The sequence below is a fragment of the Lycium barbarum genome, chromosome 11, assembly GCF_019175385.1.
Source record: "Lycium barbarum isolate Lr01 chromosome 11, ASM1917538v2, whole genome shotgun sequence".
Taxonomy (NCBI): domain Eukaryota; kingdom Viridiplantae; phylum Streptophyta; class Magnoliopsida; order Solanales; family Solanaceae; genus Lycium; species Lycium barbarum.
This window is the reverse complement of record NC_083347.1, coordinates 27,778,625-27,802,724: the sequence shown is the minus strand read 5'-3', so window position 1 is coordinate 27,802,724 and position 24,100 is coordinate 27,778,625. Positions and strand designations below refer to the sequence as shown.

At 38.9% G+C, this 24,100-nt stretch overlaps 3 protein-coding genes across 3 annotated transcripts; all 3 read right to left on the bottom strand.

The window, feature by feature from the left end:
• Nucleotides 1-11,748: 11,748 nt before the first annotated feature.
• Nucleotides 11,749-12,465, bottom strand: LOC132619635 (uncharacterized). Its single transcript, XM_060334479.1, has 2 exons — nucleotides 12,015-12,465; nucleotides 11,749-11,789 (listed from the first exon to the last, which is right to left on the bottom strand). Exons 1-2 carry the CDS (start codon nucleotides 12,463-12,465, stop codon nucleotides 11,749-11,751), a joined length of 492 nt encoding a protein of 163 aa, XP_060190462.1.
• A 1,480-nt stretch (nucleotides 12,466-13,945) lies between these two features.
• On the bottom strand, nucleotides 13,946-14,708 carry LOC132619634 (uncharacterized). Its single transcript, XM_060334478.1, has 3 exons — nucleotides 14,673-14,708; nucleotides 14,264-14,545; nucleotides 13,946-14,170 (listed from the first exon to the last, which is right to left on the bottom strand). Exons 1-3 carry the CDS (start codon nucleotides 14,706-14,708, stop codon nucleotides 13,946-13,948), a joined length of 543 nt encoding a protein of 180 aa, XP_060190461.1.
• Nucleotides 14,709-14,763: 55 nt separating this feature from the next.
• Nucleotides 14,764-16,198, bottom strand: LOC132619632 (uncharacterized). The gene is made up of 4 exons (XM_060334477.1): nucleotides 16,074-16,198; nucleotides 15,485-16,020; nucleotides 15,066-15,298; nucleotides 14,764-14,952 (listed from the first exon to the last, which is right to left on the bottom strand). The coding sequence occupies exons 1-4, from the start codon at nucleotides 16,196-16,198 to the stop codon at nucleotides 14,764-14,766; spliced, it is 1,083 nt and encodes a 360-aa protein (XP_060190460.1).
• Nucleotides 16,199-24,100: the final 7,902 nt, after the last annotated feature.

Genomic DNA, 24,100 nt, shown 5'->3' with positions numbered 1-24,100 from the left:
TTGAGCGGCATCCCCGTCCGGGGTTCTAAGGAAGATTCCTAGCCCGCAACCTTTGAGGTTCGAGGCTCCGTTCGTATGTAGCGACCAAATGCCCGAGGCTTTCCCCGAGTTTAGCAGAAGTTCATTCTCAACCTCGGAGACCATAGCCGAGGCGAAATCTGCCACAAAATCGGTCAAGATCTGGGACTTGATGGCCGTTCAAGGTTTGTATTCGATATCATATCCGCTATTTCTACGGCCCATTTGGTTAGTCTACCCGATAGTTCCGGTTTATGAATGATGTATTTTAGGGGGTAAGTAGTCACTACACATATCGGATGGCATTAAAAGTAGGGCTTGAGCTTTCTAGAAGCACTTACCAATGCCAATGCCAATTTTTCCAAGTGGGGATAACGGCTCTCCGCATCCCCCAAAGTTCTACTTACATAATAGATAGGGAATTGTGTACCTGACTCTTCTCGGACCAAAACGCCACTTACCGCTATCTCGGAGACAGCAAGGTAGAGAAAGAGCTGCTCGTCCGCCTTTGGTGTGTGCAACAGCGATGGGCTGGATAAGTATCTCTTTAATTCTTGTAAAGCTCTTTGGCACTCTGGTGTCCAAACGAAGTCGTTCTTCTTCCTCAGTAAGGAGAAGAAGCGATGACTCTTGTTTGAGGACCTCGATATGAAGCGACTCAACGCCGCTATCCTCCTGGTGAGTCTTTGTACTTCTTTGAAGTTATTCACCACCTCGATATCCTCGATGGCCTTCATCTTATCTGGGTTGATTTCGATCCCCCAGTTTGACACCATGAAACCTAAAAATTTGCCGGACCGGACCCCGAAGGCACATTTTTCGGATTGAGCTTCATGTTATACTTGCGGAGCACATCAAAGGTTTCTTGCAAATGTTTTAAATGGTCCTCTATTTCCAGGGACTTGACCACCATGTCGTCAATATAAACTTCTATTGTTTTCCCTATTTGTTCTTCGAACATTCCGTTAACTAGGCATTGGTAAGTTGCACCGGTATTTTTTAATCCAAAAGGCATGAAATTATAATAGTAAGTCCCATATCGGGTGATGAAGAATGTTTTCTCTTGATCCTTCGGGTGCATCCGAATTTGGTTATAACCGGAATAGGCATCGAGAAAACTTAACATCTCATGTCCGGCCGTCGCATCGATCATTCTATCGATGTGAGGCAACGGAAATGAATCCTTTGGGCTTGCTTTGTTTAAATTCTTGTAATCAACACACATTCGAAATTTATTACCTTTCTTTGGCACCACTACCACGTTAGCTAGCCAATCAGAGTACTTTACCTCCCGAATAGAACCTACTTTTAAAAGCTTTGTTACCTCATCTTTTACGAAGGCGTGCTTCGCTTCTGCCATGAGCCTTCTCTTCTGCTTCACCGGGGGAAACCTCCCCTCCAAACTGAGCTTGCAAGTTGTTACTCTAGGTGGTATACCTGTCATGTCTATGTGGGACCATGCAAAGCAATCTGCGTTAGCTCGAAGAAATTCAATTAACCTGTTCCTGAGCTCCGAGGTTAACCCCGTGCCCAGGTATACCTTTCTGTCCGGTAGATATTCGAACAAGATGATCTGCTCCAGCTCCTGTACTGTCGACTTGGTCGCATCCGAGTCATCCGGCATGACGAATGACCTGGGTACATCAAAATCATCCTCTTCATACCCCGGGCCCAAACCCGTGTGCTTTGATTGCTATTTGGCGTCCGGTTCTCCGGTTGGATCTTCTTCCTTGTGCTCCGATTTTTTGGGCTGAGATATCGCCTCCTCGACCGCGAACATCTCCCTTACAGCGGGTTGTTCACCCCGGATGACTTTTATCCCCTTCGGGGTTGGGAATTTCAACAGCTAATGCAATGTTGAGGGCACGACCCTCATGCTATATATCCAAGGTCTTCCCAGTAATGCATTATACTTCATATCCCCTTCGATCACGTAGAACACCGTCTGCTGGATAGTGCCATCGATGTTTACCGGCAATGAGATCTCCCCCTTTGTGGTTTCACTTGCCATGTTGAATCCGCTGAGTACCCGGGCTACCGGTACGATCTGATCGAGCAGCCTTAACTGTTCGACCACTCTCCACCGGATGATGTTGGCCGACCTACCTGGGTCAATCAAAATACGTTTAACCTGAGTTTTAAAGATAAGTATAGAAATTACCAATGCATTATTATGCGGTTGAATGATGCCTTCTGCATCCTCGTTGCTGAAAGAGATAGAACCCTCAGATAAATAATCCCTGCTGCGTTTTTCGCGAACAACAGAAATCTTGGCCCGTTTCATCACCGGCTCTCGAGGGGCATCGGTACCCCCAACTATCATGTTGATTATATGCTGGTGTTCTACTAGCTCGTCCCTTTTATGAGTCTCCCTTTCCTTGTAGTGACTTTTTGCTCGTTCATTCAGCAATTCTCGGAGATGGCCATTCTTCAATAACCGGGCTACCTCCTCTTTTAGTTGGCGACAATCCTCGGTTCTATGACCATGGGTTCCATGGTATTCACACACCATGATCGGGTCCCGTTGGCCCGGATCCGATCTTAGAGGTCTTGGCCATCTTACATTCGGGATACGACCAATAGCTGAGACGAGGCCCGAAGTGCTGACGTTGAAGTTGTACTCCGCTATCTTCGGCAAATCCTTGTTGCCGGCAGAGCTTCCGGCATCGCTCCCGAAGGAGAGACCCTGACTATTCGATGGGCGTTCGACCCGTTTATCCCTCCGACCGGGGAAATGGCTCGGGCCAACCCTGGATTTCTCCGACCTAAAACATGGCTTTTCCGAATGGGTATATGGCCGATACCTTTCCCTCGACGATCCGGCCTCCAGTTTGTAATTTTTCCTTGGTCTTTCGAAACTTTTGTTCATATTTATTGGCCCCGGGGGAAGCTCTAGTTAATCATCCTCCACCCGAATCTTTGACTCGTATCGGTTATGGACATCAACCCATGTCACAGCCTCGTACTCCAGCAAGGTTTCCTTTAGTTTGAATGAGGTCGTTGAGCTCCGAACATTGAGCCCCTTTGTGAAAGCTTGTGCAGCCCATTCCTCCAAAACCGGGGGGAGCTCCATTCGTTCCCTCTAGAATCGGTTGATAAATTCACGCAGTAATTCGTCGTCTCTCTGGGCTATACGGAAAATATCTGCCTTATGGGCCTGCACCTTCTTGGCACCGGCGTGAGCTTTTATGAAGGCATCGGCAAGCATTTCGAAAGAAGTGATCGAATGCTTGGGCAGATGGTCATACCACATCAATGCTCCTTTTGACAGAGTTTCCCCGAACTTTTTCAGGAATATCGATTCAATTTTGTCTTCCTCCATATCATTGCCTTTTATAGCGCAGGTGTATGAGGTCACGTGCTCGTGTGGATCCGTTGTGCCATCATATTTCTGGATATCCGACATTTTCAACCTCTTCGGGATTAATTTTGGAGCTGCACTCGAAGGAAAAGGCCTTTGGATGTACCTCTTCGAATCTGGCCCCTTCAGTAAAGGGGGAGCCCCCTGGATTTAGTCCACCCGAGAGTTGTATGTTTCCACCCTCTTTTCGATCGAGTCTACCCGTTTTGCCAAAGTTTCGAGCATTTTCAGAACCTCAGTGGAGGGACCAGCTCCGGACCCATTGCTCTCAACCATCCGTGCCTCATCTCTTTTGGGTTCGACAACATCTTTCGTCTTCTCCGGGGTCGATTTATCTCCTCCACTTTGCAACAGGGCAATTGCGATTCCTTGTTCGGCAATCACTGCCCTCTGTTCCTACAACACTTCAAAAATTAAACGTAAGTTGATGTTATCATTCGGGGTATCCGGTTCTTTCCGGCACTGTGTCCGGGAAAAAGTAATTGAATTGTGAGTATTTAAAGGGTCAGAGGCCGGCTTGTCGGCATTCTCCTGATCCACGGTGTTTTGATGGTTGAGGCCCTCCCTCGAATTAACGGGGTTAGGGTCAGCGGGGTTTGGTAATCCCCGTGGACTGCTGCCTTCATTTTCGGCCACAATCTCGTTGTTGTTGACGTGACCAGATTGCCCACTGCTAGCCATTTGGTCCGTTTTTTCAGAGACGAGCAGAAGATGTTTTCAATTCTGATGGGTAAGGTAGAGATCAAGACTAAAGACCACTATTATCCTAGCCCCACTGTGGGCGCCAAACTGTTTACCCCGAATTTGGATAATCAATTGAATTTTTGAGTGAGGTATAGGATATGTGGTTGTGCCTTGGTCTATTTGATAGAGGAAAGAAATATATGAGTATGCTATGAAGAAGCAACTAATAATCAGCAGTTTACTATAGATTTTATATCTAGTAATGCATAAAGATATTTTGATTGAACAGATTTGAGTAATGAGCGCAATAATCCGGACCAAAATCTGGTGTGGAGATAGAGAGGATTTGTACATATTTTGCTATTACAAGTGTTATGAAGTTCAAGAAGCCAACCCTTTAAAAGTAGGGCAATGACCCCTATTTATAGCATTGCCCCATGGGCTTCATACAACAAGTGTGTCTAAAAAATAAAGAAAAAACTCTGAAGTGGAGTAGGTTGGATTAGGTTAATCGTATGATCTGACACCCGTACGATTGGCAGTTGAATATGGCAGCACGTTACCGACGCGTGGCGATCGTATAATGGATCATACGGACCACCAGCCACGATCAAAATGGACCAACGGCCACGATGGAACAGACCAACGGCCACGACGGAATCGGCCATGGCAAAGCCGGACCAAGCGAGGTTCCTCCCTTTCCCCGGTTCAAGCACTCCTCCGATCCAGAAAGAAAGTCTTCGCGCATGTGCTTGTTTCTTTCTTCCCTCGATCACCAGTATTACCGGCTCAACAGATACCCAATTTTTACCGTATACATCTATGTCACCTCAGCACCGAAGAGTGTATTTATTACACTTTAAAATAGTTCTGGGAGGTTTGGGGGTAATAGGACCTCTATAAAAGTAAAGTGTGTCGCTGGAACTTCGAGCGGTACTTATGCCTTTGAAGTCGCGGTATTTATTTCACTCAAGATTGGGTCTCTTTACCAGGTGTTCTACCCGTGGCTTCAGGAGGTATTCACGTTTCCCAAAAAATAACGCAAAAGGGGAACTACATCATGTTCAACACTTTCAACTGATTTGATTAGTGTGTGTTTGGTATGGAGAAAAATATTTTTCAAAAAATGTTATTAATTTTTTTCATGTTTGGTTAATTAAGATATTTTGGAAAACATTTGCTCTAGCAAAATAGGAAAATAATTTCCCTAACAGAATTAGGGAAAACAAGTTCCGTAAGTATCATTCCAGGTTCATTGTTTCCTCCCTATCCCTTACGCTCCCAACCCCCACCCCGACCCCTTTGACTATCCCACCACCACTGAACCCACACTCCCCAACCCATTCCACCCCATCGTGTTTTTTTAGTTTTCATATAAATATTTTTTGGATTACTCACCAAACAGGGGCGAATTTAATGTAAATTCGGGGACAAGTGAACCCACGGTATCTTCATAAAATTAGATATTTTATGTACATATTTTTTAGAATTGAAATAATATTGACGGTTGACAGCCATGCTTTAAAAAGGTTCAATGGTGCACTTAGTTGAATGCTGAGTTATTTAATTATCTAGAGTATTAGGGATCAAGTCTCACTTGCTACTTTTCTTCTTCTTTTTTAAGTGATGTACTTGTGTTTTAAAAATTCCAAACAATAAAAAATAAGTAAGAAATCAACCTGTTTTCCGTGAAAACATCTTCTAGAAAGACATTTTTCTTCATACCAAACACTCCCTCAAAATCAGCTTGTCGCGGCGTCCTCTTAACATTCACTCATACTCGACAAAAAAAAACGTACCTGCTTCAAAGTAAAAATAAATTTATCGCTATCTCTGTACTCTTTTCCAAAGTTTCTTAAAAAGAGAGTCTCTTCGTTTGTATCTGATGGGGGTTGTCTCAACAGTAATTACACTTTCGATGCTCAGAAATTACAAATTTCAAGAACTACGTCAATGTAATAAATAAACAAATGAAGCTTGCATGAACAGATATATAAAGACGACAAATCTTAAATGCAGAAAACCAAACTACTTCCCTGAAAAGCTGAAGTATCTTCTCCTATGTTTCAACAGTAATTATATTTTCGATATTCAGAAATTACAATTTCAAGAACTGTGTCGATGTAATAAAAATAATAAAGTTTGCATGAACACAGATATATACAGACGACATATTTCCCCGGAAATAGACAAAAGAAGGCAAATATGGTACCACCGTACGGTTGAAGCATCTTCTCCTATCATGACAACAACTTCATAAAGATTCTTAAATGAAGCTCCACATTTCAGAAAATCAATCACTGCTCTGACGTGAATAATTAACCATCGTAACTCATAAGTTACTAACAAAACAACAAAATCATGAATTACTGCATACGAAACAATTCCAGTAGTAAATTAAAGATTCTATGGAGTTGAGTTGAGTTTGTCTTTGCAGTTATTGCACACTTACAAAACTCTAGTTTCAAAATTCATCTGTTCAAGTTACAGGATGCAGACCCATGAATTTGATTCTTCGAGGATTTGACCAAAACTAAAATTTGGAGGCTTGTTATTAAACATCTGAAAAGGACAAAATAAATGCCTGTACTATCAAAAATGGTTTCAATATACCCATTATTATATTTTGGGTCCAAATATACCCCTTTCGTTCGGTCCAAATATACCACTCCTTTTTTTTAATTTAATTATGTCCAGTTGGGCTTTTTATTTATTAAAAGAAAGAAGGTCCAACAAAGAAAATAAAAGAGCAACTGGCCGGCCCAAACTTGGTTCGGTCAAAATAAGTTACATTTGACCCCCGTTTCTAAATTGGGGATATCTGAAATTTGTTGCCCTCTTTTCACGCCGTTTTGTCTGAAACTTGTTGCGACTCTCTGAAGCTGATATAAAGATGGTCCTGCTTCGCCCCTATACTCTTTCTCGTGTTCTTCTTTCCTTTTCTGGTACGTGTTCTGAGTCGATTTCGGCCCTTTTGTTCCATTGTTGTTTGTTGTTCCATTAATTGCTTGTTGTTGAACACGAATTAATCCCCCTCTTTCTATGTTGACTCGTTTTGTTGATTTCCTCTGTACGAGTTGAGGTTTCGAGCTGTTGTTGTGGTCGTATTTCTGATGATGTGTTTCTCCATGCTTACGCAACCAGCTGGATCTGAGCTTCATTTCTCCTGTAAGATTTGTAAACTCTATGTTAGACCCCGTATTTTATACGTTGAGTTATTCGCGAAGGAATCGACGTGAGATAGAAACCTCGGATTTTTAATTTCTAAACTAGAACTAATCGGTTATAAATTTTACTTAGTATAAGAATATTTTTGGAAATTAGGAACTACTTAATTGTGGTGTTAAGTAAAAATTAGTGGCAACAATGAGCAAATATGAACATTAACATGCCATGTCCAAAAGATGACTCAAAGTCATCTAAAACAAGGCTATTATGGAAGACATACAAATATGCATTTAATGTTGATTCATCCACTACACTTTCATTATATTATGGACAACCAAATGGAAAGAAAAAGGGATGTGAAATTCGGCCAAGATGGCTGAAAATAAGAGGAGAAAAAGTTGAGGCATGCATTTGAATATTGAAAGTATCCATTATTTTATGAAGGCATGCATTATTTTATGAAGGTATACAAGTTGGATGAGTCATTGCACATTTAAATATTGCCCATTCATCTTTATATGATTGCAATGGACAAGGTTAGTGTAAGAATCATCCACTACACATGCAATTGTCTTGTAAACAATTAAATGGAAAGAAGAAGAAAGGAGACAAAGAAGTGAGGATGGCCAAAAGTATAGAGAAAAAGAATTGAATTTTAGTGTAAAGTTAATTGAGTGCTCAATGTCATGAGTGGAGCATGTGTTGTTTCCAACTTGTAGTCATCTTAGTTTAATCAAATGGATGACTAAGAGAGCTCATCTTCTCATTTCAACTTCACAACACAAAATAGAAGGACTAGAGAAGGAGAGAAAAGCTCTCGGCCAAGGGGCTGAATTTTGAGCTCTTTGTGTGTTGATCAAAAAAATATTTCTTCAAGCAATTCAACCTTTTAGAAGGTCCCTAGAAACGTGAAGATAGTCATTGGAGCAACAAGAACCATTATCATTTCAATTCACAAACTCTAGCCAAGTTGAGAAGTCGGATTGTCAAGGTAAGATCTAACTTTCTTTTACATGTGTTACGAGTGATGTAGATGTGTGAATATAAGTTTCATGCATGAAATGATGTGTGTTGATGTTGGAACATGATAGTAGACATGAACTTATATATGTTGATGTTGAAGTATGGTTGTAACTTGATGAACATGAATTGCATGCATAAGATCATGAATGTTGGTGTTGGAATGTTAATGTGGCCGTAGGGACTGTTTTAGTGGCCATGGTGGACTGATTTTCTTTAGTAATTATGGATGATGCTATCATAGATTTCATGGTAAAAAGAATGAAAAGAATTGGAAGGTTTAAGGTGAAGTTGTGTTAGTATGAATATAAATTGAATCCATGAAATCTTGTGTGTGATGTTGAAGCATGTTGAAACCGTGTAGGGACTGTTTTGTGTGGAAGATAATGAACTGATTTTACTTGATATTTTGATTGTTGTTGTCATGAATTTTATGATGGAAATGAAGGTGTTTAATGGTTGGAGTTGGAACTAAAATCGTTTGTGGGTTGTTTTAAGGATTATAGTGATGACAAGGTAGCTTAGTTGCGTATGAAGTGATGATGTACATGTCGTGTGGTTGCTGGTCATAACTTACTGAAATTATATGAAAATAAGACATGAAATAAGGTGTAATAATCGTAAGTAGTTCGCTTAATATGTTCGTAAGCGTTTGTAAGAATTCCGAGCACCTTTATGTTGTTGGTTAAGGATTGTTTTGGACGTGTTGTTGTTTTTGTTAAGTTGGAAAAAATAATTATAATTAAGAGTATACATCATGTTGTCATAGTAATTGGGCTGTTATAGAATCATTTTGATGAAGTATTATGCCTATAGACTAATGAGAATAAAATAGAGGTGTCATAACCGCATGTAAACTATTATCGAATGTTGTAAGGTATGGATTGATTTGAAATCGCATACGGACTGTTTTGACACGTTGTTGTTGTTCTTATTGAACTTGGAAGATTAATGATAATTAAGATTATGCATTGTGTTGTATGTTGGATGGGCTGTTATAAAGTTGTTACATGCAAACGTAAGGCTACAAACTATTATGAATAACTTGAGGATGTAGTAGCCGTTTGTGAATCGCTATTGAATGTTGTGAATGCGGACTGTTTGGAATGTTGTGTGGGCTGTCCGGATTGGTATTGAATGTATAATTATTGATGAGGGATTGGTTGTGTGTAGTTGGTTTGACTACAAGAGAAAACGTCGTCTAAACATCTAGAAAGGAGTTACTAACGTTAGAATACGTTTTGAATCTCCCCGTAGCTTAACCGTAGTTGTTGGCGTCTTAATATAGGTTGAAGTATTATTGGGCAGCGTATACATATTGTGTGACAAATAAGCGCGAAAGGTATGTGAAGCTAACCCTTCTTTCTTTTTGGCATGATCGTTGTGAAATGAATATACGATATATATATGATTCTAAAGGAATTCCTATTCCTAGAGCCACTAGGATGGCTAATGATCTTGATTCTCATAACTTACATTTTATATATATATATATTTTGATATGTACACATGATTTCAAAGTTCCATTTTGATATATTACACGGGGACATCCGAAAGATATATGACATGACTATTATTTGAATTTGCGAACGATGGTTCATGTTGACTATCCTATTGAGTCTTTAAAAAAATGTTTTGAATCGCATATAGTTTCTCATTACTCTGCTCGTGCATGTCTCAATATATCTTTCACCGAGTCCCGGGCTGGGAATGTTATCGTGCACAGTTTCACTACATTGTTCACCGAGTCCCTCATTAAAGGGCCGGGTACGGTATATATATATATATATATATATATATATATATGATACGATGATGTGATTATATGATGATATGATGATATGATGACATGTCATGGCGGCCAAGAGGGAATATGATGATCTTATTCACCGAGTTCCTCATTAAAGGGCCGGTACGATATATATATACATGCATACGATATATGATATTGTCAAGTATGATTATGTTACAAAGGCAAGTGTTTTGGTATTATGAATATCGTACACATTTACTGTACTCCATATTTTAGTTATGATCCTTTTACTGTTATTCACGCTTTACATGCTCAGTACATATTACGTACTGACCCCCTTTCTTCGGGGGGGCTGCGTTTCATGCCCGCAGGTACAGATACGCGTTTTGGTGAACCGCCAGCTTAATATTTCCCTTTTGCTATCTTGGAGAGTTTCGTTGTTCCAGAGCCCAGACTTTGGTATAGATCTCTTTTGATCTAAATATATGCATATGTTGTTTAAGGGTACGACGGGGCCCTGTCCCGTCATATGTTGCGTTACTGTTGATACTCTTAGAGGTTTGTGGACATATGTGTGGGTTATGTATGGGTTCTGTTCAGCTGTGTCTATACGATGTGTTGTGGTATGATGTTCGTCTATAATGGCAGCCTTGTTGGCTTGCATATGATATTGATATGTGATGGTAACCTTGTCGGTTTGCTTTTATATGTATGATTATGCGACAAATCTGAGACCATGGTTTGGTCGTTATGAATTCCATATGGTGTCTATTGTGGACTGAACATATAGCTAACAGGAGTTTATATGAGTACCTAGTTCGGGTAATTAGTCACGGCCTACGGGGTTGGGTCGTGACACTCTATTTGTTCCCCTCCTTGATTTGTCCTGTGTATCTTTACCTGATGTACATCTCCCTCTAGCCATGACTTATAGTTGTGTAGATTTAAATTCTGCCTACTTGAATGAGCATCATATAATGCTAATACAAATAAGGCATTAATCAAATCCATTTTGTATAGGTCATGACTTAAAACTTGACTGTGTACTCTTTCACTCTGATGAACCTGTTGTATCTGCAGTGACTTTGTAAGCTCTATTTGTTCCCCACTTTGTTGTATCATGTGTACCTGTATCTGTTGTAAATCTCCTTCTAGCCATGGCTTATAATTGTATAAATTTAATTGCTACCCACTTGAATGAGCATCATAAGATGTTAATACCACAAATAAGGCATCCATCAAATCCCTTTGGTATAGGTCATGACTTAGAATTTGATTGTGTACTCTTCCTCTCTGTTGAACCTGTTGTATCTGTATGACACTAGCTTTACCTTGTATATATGTGTCTGTTCTGTGTTGTGAATTTTCTGATTGTTGTGTCCTGTGGTTTTCCTTGCACAATATGCCTTGAGATTCTTCATTGTGTGTCTTCTGTATGATATGTACCTTCTCCCAGTAGCCTTTTATCTTTGTATCCAGCTTCTCTGTTGCCTGATGCCTAAGGTCTGCCCTATGTGTGCTTATGTGACCCCTACCTTGTTTTGTATTATTCTTGAACTGAGTTGTATGCATATTAGTATCCTTTGACATTGATACAAATAGATGTAGTGTGTATCCTTTGACTGAGTACCATCTGGTACTAATACCACAAAGTAGACCCACACCATCTCTACTTGATCCCTGTCATTGATGTACCTTCTGTGCTTGTATTGTTGTCCGGTATCGGACATGTTGTTTCTAAGATCTAATACACAGCAGTTGACATTTCCTCTGTATTGTTTAGTCCTGTAACATAAACTTGCAAAAATAAACAAACAGTTAGATAAAAAATCAGTCTCATTCTCCTCCTCCAGGATTTTAATGAAATGATCTCCTAGTGTCCATTCTCCTTCTTCCTCCATCCCCTTCAATATCTCCTTATTCTTAGATATGGAATTTGACTCTTATCATTATTTAGAATTCTTCTCATCTGCACATTCAACTCCTCAAACAAGTAGCACTACAAAAGACCTTCATCTAAAGCAAAGTTGGCTAAAGCATCAGCCAACTTATTTGCTTCCCTTAGAGTATGATTGAATATGACGTCCAGGTCCCTTTTATATTCCTCCACCTCTTCCACCCAACCTGTAATATTCCATGGAGGTTTCCATTCTTCAGACAATATTTTCTGAATAGTTTGAGAATCTGTCTGAAAAATGATGTTGTGAAGCCCCTGTTGCTTGCAGTACCTCAAGGCCTCCAAAATAGCCACAATTTCTGCTTCTATATTTGTGGCATAACCAATCTCCTCAGCTTGTGCATATAGTAAATTCCCTTCAGCGTCTCTCAAGCAAAAACCATAGGCACTCCTCCCTGGGTTACCTCTAGAAGCACCATCTGTGTTGCAAGCACACCACCCCAGTGGAGGTAAATTCCATCTAACTTGTGTTACCTTCACTCTTGCCTTGCCTCCCTCCAACATTTGAATCAATTCCTTCCATCCAGCAGGAATATTTCTAATAAAGGGATTCTTGCATGATACTAGTCTTTGAATAGAGAGTAAGACTAGATAGATAACTGAACTATTAACCTTCCTGTGCCCATGTTTAATATCATTTCTTCTCTTCCAAAGTTCCTAAATTATAATTGATGGAACTGCAGCATATATTTGTTTCAATCTGCCAGTTACTGGTGCCTTCCACCACTTCAAAATCAATTGTTGCAGCTGCACTCCTTCCATGCTTATTCCTGCAGCATTGCAGAAAAAAGACCATGTCCTTTTAGCTGTATCTGATGTTAGAAACAAATGGTGCATAGTATCCTCCCTAGGACTTATACAACACCAACACCTAGACACCAAATTGATATTCATCTTTTTTAACACATCATCTGTAGGAATTCTGTATTTCCAGCATCTCCAAAAAAAAAAAGAAATCTTAAAAGGCAACCCCTTTATCCACATGAACTGTAACTGTCCACTCGTGGTCCCCTCAGCCTAATAAAATCCCAAGTTGATTTAATTGAAAATTTCCCTCTTATGTCTAGTATCCACCATGATCTATCAATATCTCTTTCCTCCCCGAGTGGGGTTATATTCTCTATTAGATGATCAACAATGTCCTCAGTGAGTGCTTCTATCATTTTTTCTCTATTCTTCCTCCCCTCCACTACCACTTCTTTCACATTCTGAATTCTCTCATCATAAGTATCCCCTGGATTTACATAGTATAAAGCTCCCAATCTAGTCCAATTGTCAAACCAGAACTGTTAGTCCCCTTTCCTAACTTGCCACCAAATTTTATGTTCTATTAAGTCCCTGGCTTCTAACATTCTTTTCTAGGTCTGTGGCCTCTGTTTCCATTGTACCACTATAGCATGTTATTTCCTACAATATTTGTTAGTCATATAAGCACTCCACAAGGTAGGTTTTGTCCTGAAATTCCACCAAAGCTTACAAAAAAGTGCCAAAGACACATCATGAAGGGATCTAAAACCTAGGCCCCCTCTGGAGTTGGAACACACAATTTATTCCAAGCCACCCAATGTCTGCTCTTACCCCCACTAGTATTGCTCCAAAAAAACTAAGCAAACATCTTGTGAATTTGCCTAATGATGCCAATAGGAGGGTTAACAGCTGACAACATATGTATTGGCATACTTTGATGCACATGTTTAATAAGAATTGCCCTTCCTCCAAAGGATAACATTTTACCCTTCCAGCCTTGTAATCTATTCATGATTTTAAGGATCAAAGCATTAAAGAATTCCTTCTTCCTCCTACAATGACAAATAGGGAAACCTAAATACATAAAAGGAAAGTCTTTTCTATTAATACCAGTTACAATCTCAACTGTGATACTAATGTCCCCTGTGACATTATTATGAATATAAACAGCACTTTTGTCCATATTAATCTTTTGACCAGAAGTCTGCTCATAATTCTTCAAAATCCCCATTATCTTTTACAAAGATACCACATCTGCTGAAGTAAAGATGATCATGTCATCAACATAGGCAAGATGATTTACTTTTGGACTCCATTTAGGCATACCAAAACCCTTAAACTGGACTTTCTGGTGAAGTGCATTCAGGCTCCTAGATAAGACCTCAGCTGCTAGGATAAATAAAGTAGGGGAAAGAGGGTCCCCTTGCTTTACTCCTCTGGTAGATTGGAAGAAACCTTGCTGCTGCCCATTTACCAACACAGAGTACTAGTTATTTTTAACAATCCTGTAGACTATGTCTATAATCTTCTTTGAGAACCCCATCTGCTTAAGTACCTTAGTTAAGAACAACCAAGATACCCTGTCACAAGCCTTTGCCATATCCAACTTAATTATCACATTTGCATCTTTTGTCCTCAGCGTTATATCAAACACAATTTCTTGAGTCAACAGTATATTCTCCATAATACTTCCATCTTTAACAAATCCAGACCGATTGAGTGATATAATATCAGATAATTTTGACACCAATCTCCCATGAATCAGTCTAGAAAAGATTTTGTTCACAAAATTGCTCAAACTAATTGGTCTCATATCATAAAAGGTGTTAACCATCTCCTTTTTGGTAATAAGACCAGGTTAGTATAAGTAAAAAACTTGGGCAGTTCTGCTCCACAAAAGAAAGCCTTTATCATATTGGTAACATCCTCTCCAATAATTTCCTAGCAAACTTCATAAAACACACCAGTAAAACCATCAGGTCCTCCTGCACTCTCTCCATTTAGTTGAAAAACCACTGCCTTTACCTCTTCTTTAGTTAGTTCTGCTTCAAACCACTAATTATCATCCTCAAAAATCATTCTGGGCAAGTGATTTAGAATTTCAAAATCTTTTGGATCTTCTTCCTTTGTAAATTGAGAAGTGTAGCATCTGATGGCTTCAGCAATTATTCCCTCTTCTTCTTCTTCTATCCAATTCCCATCGGGCCCTTGAATTCTTCTTATCTGCATCCTTTTCCTTCTCCTCTGAAAATAAGCATGAAAAAATTTGTATTTCTATCTCCATCCTGAAACCACTGCATCCCAGCTTTCTGTTTCTAAAATTCTTCCTCTAGATGTAAATACTTGTTTAATTCTGCCTGAACTTTATGCAATTCCTGTCTATTTGTTGGAGTTGGAAAACTCTGAAATTGTGCTTCTTTCACCTTAATGACCTCTTCAAAAGCCTCAATTTCTTGGAATATATTCCCAAAAGTTGCTTTACTCCATTGTACCAAAGCTGCTTTCACCTTTTTCAGTTTATGATGAAAAAGTATGAAAGGATTTGCCATAAAATCAGTTGTCCAATTTTGTTTAATCAACTCTATGAAACCTTCATTCTTTACCCAAAAGTTTAAAAACATAAAAGGTTTTTTGATACTTCTATTGTCTCCCGTATAGGAAATTAACATAGGAGCATGATCTGACCCATTCCTGATCAGATGATTGATACCTACACTAGAATACTTTTCTTGTAGCAAATGATTACCCATCCATCTATCCAACCTCTAAAAAATACAATCATCACCACTTTGGCCATTACACCAAGTAAATTTACTACCACTAAATCCCAAATCTGACATTCCACAGTTCTGGATGCAACCTCTAAAATCCTGTATTTCTTTGATGGTTACTGGAAGACCACCAAATTTCTCATCATCTGAAGTTATTGCATTAAAATCACCCCCAATCATCCAAGGAATATCAACTGAAGTAGACAAATCCTCCAGAGAGTCCCACAACTCCAATCTTTCAGCTTGAGTGCACTTTGCATAAACTAGTGACACTAGCATATCCTCCTGAGTTCCTCTAACCCTTAATTTAATGGATAAGTGCTGCTGATGATCCACAATTATGTGATAGTCAAATATATCTTCCACAAAAGCCCAAATCTTACCAAATATATTAACTATTGCATGCTCCATTCCAATTCTTCTTCTATATTCCTCTATCTTGTCTGGATCTTGAAAAGGTTCCATTAAGCCTATAAAACCAAAATGGTATCTTTGATTCAGTTTTATCAACCTTGTAAAAGCTTCCATGGTATTAACAGACCTAATATTCCATATAAGAGCATTCATCATGGTTTATTAACTTTATTAATCTGCCTTCTAGTATGAACTCCACTCCCAGGTGGAACACTTGTCTCCCTTGATATCTTTTTCTTTGCTTTACCTCCTCCTTTTTTAAGATACTTTGGTGAAATATCTCCTGCTCTAACATCTGCTTCCATATTATGCTCTATGGTATGCACATCTAGATCTCAGCTTCCCCCTTCAATATTAAATTTTGATTTTGGTATCTCCTCCCACACTGTTATCTGCCCTGATACTGCTAATTTGCCTTCTTCAGGCTGCACCATGTTAGGATCATGATTTTCCTTATCCTTTTGTTTCCCTGCTACATTCCCCTGATTGTTAGTACTACTATCCCCTATTTGTTAATTTTCTTCATGGCTCTTCAAATCCCATCTGCTATGATTCTCCTGTTGTGCCAATGTTTTGCTTTGACTATCACTCTCCCTTCCCTGCAATATTTAATTTAGATCTGGAGTTTGAAATTTCTCCACATTAACATGTGCATCAGGTAGTAGTTTCTCCCCTCTGCTTGTGGTTGTTGTCTTGCTGATGTTCACACTGGATCTATGTGTACTCTTATTATTATGCTCATCTTCCTCCCCTTGATGATTTGTTATTGCATGTTTTGTTTGAATACTTTTGCCTGGTGTTTGCATTTGGGACACATCAAGTAAAATACCCTCAACATCATCATTTACTAGTTGTTATTCCCCTGGTTTCTCCATGTGTTTGTTATGTTTTTCATCTCCATATACCATGTTGTCCCCTTTTGGTTGTTTTGTTTCATGTGGCTTGTTGTCTGTTTCCTTTACAGGGCTTTTGTGGATATAGAAGCTCTTCTCAATCCATGTTCTAGTATCTTCTTGTGGCACCTGTTCTTGATTTACATTGTCCTGATTCTCTGAGACCTCTTCAAGTGCTGTAAATACATTGGTAGTTACCATGGTTCCCTCCTTATTCTTTTGTACTGGACTAACTTCCCTAATTATAACACATGATTTATCCTTCTTGTATTTGCTCTTTCTTTGCATCCATTCTTGTTTACCAGTATTGTACCATCCCCTTCTCCCTTGAATGCCTTCTTTATTTTGTGTTTCTGTAGAAATATCTTCTGCATTTTCTTTCCTTAATTCTTCTCTGAATTGCTTTGCCAGTTCAGGATTAAGCACTCTACATTCCATCTCCTCATGACCTTGGAGTTTACAGTGTTCCCAATATTTTGGTAAGTAATCATAATTAATCCTTACCCATTTTGATTTTAGTATTCCTGATTCATCCTCTTCAACAATTTTTATCCTCTTTGGAAGTGTTGCTAATAAATCAACCTCAACTTTGACTTTTGCGCAACTTGGCCTTATTTTGTTTGCTGAGGCCAGATCAACAGTTAAAGGTTTTCCAACTGAAGTTGCCATGGAAAACACAACCTCTTTAGCAAAGAAATTTGGAGGCAGTTCAGGGAAACTTATCTAAGCTACAGCCCTAGAAGTCTCTTCTTTTGGATTGAACCATGGATCCCATATGAGATGTCTCATTTGGCAATACTTGCCATGCACTTTTAGGTAGTATGCAGGGGTAGACATCATTCTAACATAATCTTCCAGAAAATTTAGTCGGATCAGAATATGTCTTTCATCAAGCAATCCTATGATTGGCACACCTTTAATTCCACATTGTATTGGAATTACCTTCCTAAGTTCTTTAATATCAATATTGTCGTAGGAAAACTTACCGATCACTGCATATTGTAATTTCTCTTTCACTATCATCTGTTGTATCTTATTGGAATTCCAAGCAATGAATGGTTCCCCATTGATGTATGTAATTTTCTTTGGTGGTATTTCGATAGTAGTGGTATCTATAATTGTGGGTTTGAATAAATTGGCATAAGTTTGATTTTGAGTTTTGGGCATAAAGTATTTAGTATTCAAAATTGTAGGTTGTGGAGTTAAAGTGTTCGTTGTATATTGGGCTATCGGTGGAGGTTGTCCATCGGTTGGTTCGGCCATTCCGGCCAGTAGTGGCGGCGGCTAGGGTTTGGGTTATTTCCTTATCTCCTAAATGTTAGGTTCCTCCAAATATACCCCTCCCCAAATACTTTGGCATTGATTTTAACCTTCTACTTAATGGAATGCACGTGTCAGCTCAGAAATAAAAAGATCCGTCCCAATTTTTTTACCCATTTCCAAAGCAAAGGAATTCAAGTCCATTTCCAACTACCACGTCGGCATCGTTAGCCTCGGCTCTGACAATCGTCTCTTCCTCGGGATTCCGGCATATCAGTTCTACCATCATTTCATGTATTTCTCTTTTTCTCTACAGTTATTTTCATTATTCACCCTGAATGACCTTTGTATCAATAATAAAAGAACCTCAAAAAAGAATAAGTACAAGTAAGGAGTGCTAAGCCTTACTTGGAAGAGACGACTGCTGAAGCCGAGGCCATCGGTGCCAACGTGGTAGTTGGTGATGGGCGTGAATTCCTTTGCTTTTGAATCGGGCCGGTTAGTAGGTAATAATATTTGGGAGAGTCTTTTTTATTTCTGAGCTAACAAGTGTCATTCCGTTAAGAATAAGGGTAAATCAGTGTCAAAGTATAAGGGAAGGGGTATATTTGGACCGAAAGTATAACGGAAGGGCTATATTCTGACTGAAAGTATAATGAGGGGTACATTTAAACCATTTCTAATAGTACAGGAGTATATTTGGCTCGTTTGTGAATAAACATAGAGCTGTCAATACAGCCTGACCCAGCTTACGCAGGCTTTGAAATTTGATGATCTGAGCCAGGCCACCATCACCATGGGCCTTAAAATGGTTAGATCAGCCTAGCCCTACATGGGCCGCAGGTTGGGCTACCTCAACGCAATACTTGTGAATACGTAATGCTTATTCTTAATATGTCACTATATGATCAGTATGACGACAATCCCAGTCCAATCGCCTTGACCCCATTCCTATGATGTCTCCCAGTTCAAGGTTCTAACATGTTCGCATTTTTATGCCTGATCAAGGTTACGTCTTATCAGGAAATTCTTTCATAGTGCCCGAACCAATAATACACCAATCTACTACTCTAGAACGAATAGCTATGCATTATATGAACCACAATAGGTTACAAACCCTTCTCAGAAATCTATGGTTAACTCCTAAAATATTTTTTTGGAAAATTCTTTCTTTGACCCCTTGGATCTAATTTTGTTCTTATAAATATTTTTTTTCAATCCTTTGGGTCAAATTTTACTATCAAACTGGACATATTAAATAAACATTATCCTTCTTGTATATGAAAAGCATAATATAAGTGATAGCAAATTCGTTGAGTTTTAAAAATTCTTTCTAGTTGCATTAAGTGCTAAACAAATGAAATCATTATTGCATAGGGGGATGTTATGAGAATAAGCACTTATATTATTTAAAAAATTCATTTGAGCATAACACAAAATCTTTCATGGATAATGCATTCTTGCCCCTTCCAATCGAACACACACTAACCTTCTAAAGTATTATGTTGAGTAGTTGCTGGCTCAATGGTTATGAGCTTACATTGAAGTTTTGGTGATTTGACAAACAATGTATTCAGTGACAATCAAGGAGACATAAGTGTGAAGTTGAGAAAATATTCAAGTCAATTCCTACTCAAAAGTGGAAAGAAATAAAAGGAAACTTTTTTATTTATTGGTTTTCGAGCTTGATTGGGATTTAGATCCTTTCTAAGAAAGGGTTAGACCTAGTAGGATAAATACATGCTAGCTAGGATTTATTAAGGACAGAACATAGAACCTAGAGTATTCAATCTTGTAACTTACTTTCTCCCTTGATATTAATAAAAGTGTCGGCCGTTCTCCGTGGACTAGGATCACATTGATCCGAACCACGTTAATTACTGTGTTTTTATCATTTTCGCGCTAACAATTGGTATCAAGAGCCTACAGGTCATGAGATCTAGGAGACGAGGAGACTATGACATTTATGAAGTTTGAGGTAGTGAATTTTGATGGGTGAAGTAATAACTTCAACATCTAGAAGATCAAGATCATAGCGTTGTTACGGAGAAAAGGATCAGTATATATTTTGGACAACTCGTATCCTGAAAGTACGGAAGAGGCCGAGAAACAGAGGATTGATATGGATGTGTTTATCATAATTCAATTATCCTTGTTAGACAACATGTTATGTGAAGTCAGCACCGAGAAAACAATTGTGAGTTTGTGGAAGAAACTTGAAGTTCTCTACCAGAAAAAATCAGTAACAACTAGAATGTTGTTAAGGCAGCATTTACACACCTTCAAGATGAAGACAGGTACAAATTTACAGGATCATCTTGATGTTTTTAATAAATTGGCTATGGATCTTACTCATGCTGATATTAAAATGGGAGATGAATAACTAGCATGCACTCTACTGGTTTCATTATCACCGATGTACAAAGATGTAGTTAATTGAATGATGTACAGTAAGGAGTTGGTCACGTTACAGATGGTAAGACTACATTGAATTCGGATGAATTAAGAAACCATATCAACAATGGTGAGAAAGAGGACCATGGTGAGGGTGTGACGGTTAGAGGTCGCTCGAGCCAAAGAGGGAGAGGCAAATCAGTAACTAGGTCAAAGTCTAGGAAAAGGGTGAGTAGGAAAGATGCTGAATATTGGGGTTGTCTTCAAAAGGGTCACTTTCAGAGGGATTGCCCAAATAAGAAGATTGATAAAACAACAGCCAGTGCATCTACGGTTCAGGTAGCTCAAATATCTGGAGAGGATTATGTGCTAACTGCTTCAATAGATGACATTCAGACACAGAAGTGGATTTTAGATTTAGCTTGTATCATTCCCATGTGTTTCAGAAAAGATTGGTTTACTAGCTACGAGCAGACGAGTAGGACTGTACTTAAGGGTAACGATGCAGTATGTGAAATAGCAGGCATTGGTTTAGCCCTTATACGGTGTCATGACGACATCATAAGAAAATTGTCTAGTTTTTGATATATTCTGATATGAAAATGAATCTGATCTCTCTTGGTACTCTTGATAAGCTTAGATATAAGCATGCGGGTGAAGGTGGAATTTGCAAGGTGACCAAAGGTTCTCTGGTCACGTTAAAGGCTTATTGAAGGGTGGTCTTTATGTACTTATGGGCAGCACGATTCTAGGTGCTGCGAATGGTGCAACCTCACAGTTATCAGATGATGACAAGGCTAACATGTGGCATATGAGATCGGGTCACATGAGCGAAGAGGGTTGGCAATTTTGAGCAACCGAAATCTTTTAAAAGGTGAGAAGATTAGTACACTTGATTTTTGTGAGAATTGTGTCGTTGGAAAGCAGAAACGGGTCAGCTTTAGCACAGTCAAGCACAAAACCTAAGGGGTACTTGACTACGTTCATTCAAATTTATGGGGTCCATCTCAGGTACCATCCAAGTGTGGAAAGAGGTATCTTCTTACTTTCATTGATGATTTTTCACGCAAGGTTTGAGTATACTTCTTCAAGGTTAAAAGTGACGTCTTTGAGAATTTCAAAAACTGGAAAACATTAACTGAAAATTAGTGTGACAGAAAGATTAAGTGTCTTCGAACAGATAATGGCTAGGAGTTTTGCAATAAAGAGTTTGACAATTTCTACAAGATTCATGCTGTATTGAGACATAGAACTGTTAGGAATACACCACAACAAAATGGAGTAGCTGAAAGGATGAACCGCACTCTTCTTGAAAAAGCACGATGTATGCTCTCTAATGCCAAGGTGCCTAAGGAGTTCTGGGCGGAAGCAATAAATACTGCTTGTTATGTTGTAATCATTCTCCAACATCGGCGATTGACTTCAAAACTCCAAATGAGGTATAGTCAGGTAAATCGTTTGATAACTCGTATTTAAGAATCTTTGGATGTCCCGCATATTATCATGTAAGTGATGGAAAACTAGAACTTAGAGCTCGAAAAGGTTTATTTATGGGATATGCTGAAAGGGTAAAAGGATATAGAATATGGATTTTATATCCTCTTAAGTTTGTAATCAGTAGAGATGTTACTTTTGATAAGGACTCTATGCTTGATCCTGGAAAGACTTCTACTGAGTTTGCAGGACAGAAAGTTCTTACAACAGAAACGGTGGAGGAAAATGTGAAACTCACCGAGCAGAAGGATCAAGTGACTCAGGTGGAGTCAGATAATGAAAAATCTCAGACAGTAGTAACTGAAGGTGAACCATACAATATAGCTATTGGAAGGGACAAACGAACTTCGAAGCCTAATCCAAAATATTATCCTCAGCCTTCGCAAGTTAATATTGTGGCCTATGCATTAGCTACTGCCGAGAAGGAAATAAAGGATCTGGAACCCTCAAGCTATACGGAAGCTACTATGTGTGGTGAAGCTGATCAATGTCGTTTAGCCATGACCAAAGAGATGGAGTCTTTGCACAAGAACCAGACCTGAGATTAGATAGTCTACCAAAGGGGTCAGAAGCGAGATTTGGAGTAGATGATGCTAGATACAAAGCGAGATTGATTGCTAAGGGCTTTTGCCAGAAGGAGGGAATCGACTACAATGAGATTTTCTCACCAGTCGTGAAACATAGATTAATTCGTTTGATACTAGCTTTGGTTGCCCATTATGACTTGAAGCTTCATTAGCTTGATGTCAAGATTGCATTCTTACATGGTGACCTTGAAGAGGTGATCTTCATGAATCAACCCGAGGATTTCCTTATTGAAGGAAAAAAAAAGACCGGTTTGTCAATTGAAGAAATCGTTGTATGGTTTGAAACAGTCACCACGACAGCAGTACAAGAGATTTGATGTATTCATGATTACTAAAGGTTTCTTGAGAAGTACATTTGATAGCTATGTGTATCACATGACGGTATCTAGAAATTTAAATATTTATTTACTATTATATGTTGATGATATGCTTATTACTGCTAATAGTATGACAGAGATAAATGATTTGAAGAAACTACTAAGTAAGGAGTTTGACATAAGATTTAGGTGAAGCTAAGAAAATCCTTGGAATAAGATTCATAGGAAGAACAATGAGGTACATCTCTTACAGAAAAAGTATATTGAGAAGGTAGTTTAGAGGTTTGGCATGAATAAATGTTAACCTGTTGCTTTACCGTTAGCATAACATTTCAGACTTTCCTCTTTGAGGGCACTATAATCAAAGGAAGAGTTGGAGTACATGTCAAAAGTTCCTCATTCTAGTGCAGTTGGTGGCATTATGTATGTTATGGTTTGCACTCGGCCTGATATTACTCAAGCAGTGAGTGTGGTAAGTAGATTCATATTTAATCCGGGTAAAACACATTGGGTAGCAATTAAGTGGACATCTTAAAGGTTCTTCGAATGTTGGTCTAACTTTTTGTAGGATGAAAATGAAGGCTTATCGGTCCTTGGTTATCTGGATTCTAATTTTGTAGGTGATCTTGATAGAAAGAGATCAACAACGGGCTATATCTTTACCCTTGCAGGTAGTGCCATAAGTTGGAAGGCAACTCTCTAGTCTATAGTTGTTTTGTCCACAACAGAAGCTAAATATATGGCAGCAGCAAAAGCAGTAAAAGAGGCTATATGGTTGAAAAGTTTGGTTTCAGAATTGAGTAGGGTTCAACATAAACCAACTCTAAAATGTGATAGCCAGAGTGTTATTCACTTGATAAAAAATCAAAGATTTCATGATCGTACCAAACACATTGATATCAGATTCCATTTTATTCGTGATATTGTTGAACAAGGCACAGTTAAGGTATTGAAGGTTGACACAAAGGACAACACAGTGGATATATTGACCGCTTGTCAAGTTCAGTCATTGTATGAATTTTACAGGAGTTCGTATCAACTAATGCATCAGGATGAAGAGCGGCAGGGCAAGGTAGATCTACAAGTGTGTACAATGTTTCACTTAGTGTCTCTTGTTTCCTGCACATAGTTAGCTCACATAGGCTCAGAGATATTGGATTGAATGATGTTCATATGGAAGCTCGAAATTCATCTCAAGGTGGAGATTGTGAAGTTGAGAAGATATTCAAGTCAATTCCTACTCAAAAGCGGAAAGAAATAAA

Coding starts and splice junctions, on each gene's coding strand:
- LOC132619635 (XM_060334479.1), bottom strand. CDS start 12,465: ATGTTGGAGGGAGGCAAGGCAAGAGTGAAGGTAACACAAGTTAGATGG. Junction 11,790..12,014: donor CAACTTTGCTTTAGATGAAG/GTCTTTTGTAGT, acceptor TTTATGTTACAG/GACTAAACAATACAGAGGAA.
- LOC132619634 (XM_060334478.1), bottom strand. CDS start 14,708: ATGGAGAGAGTGCAGGAGGACCTGATGGTTTTACTG. Junction 14,546..14,672: donor AGGACCTGATGGTTTTACTG/GTGTGTTTTATG, acceptor ATTACCAAAAAG/GAGATGGTTAACACCTTTTA. Junction 14,171..14,263: donor CTTGGTTGTTCTTAACTAAG/GTACTTAAGCAG, acceptor GTAAATGGGCAG/CAGCAAGGTTTCTTCCAATC.
- LOC132619632 (XM_060334477.1), bottom strand. CDS start 16,198: ATGGAAGCAGATGTTAGAGCAGGAGATATTTCACCAAAGTATCTTAAA. Junction 16,021..16,073: donor AGTGGAGTTCATACTAGAAG/GCAGATTAATAA, acceptor ATGGAATATTAG/GTCTGTTAATACCATGGAAG. Junction 14,953..15,065: donor AGGAATTGCATAAAGTTCAG/GCAGAATTAAAC, acceptor GCTTATTTTCAG/AGGAGAAGGAAAAGGATGCA.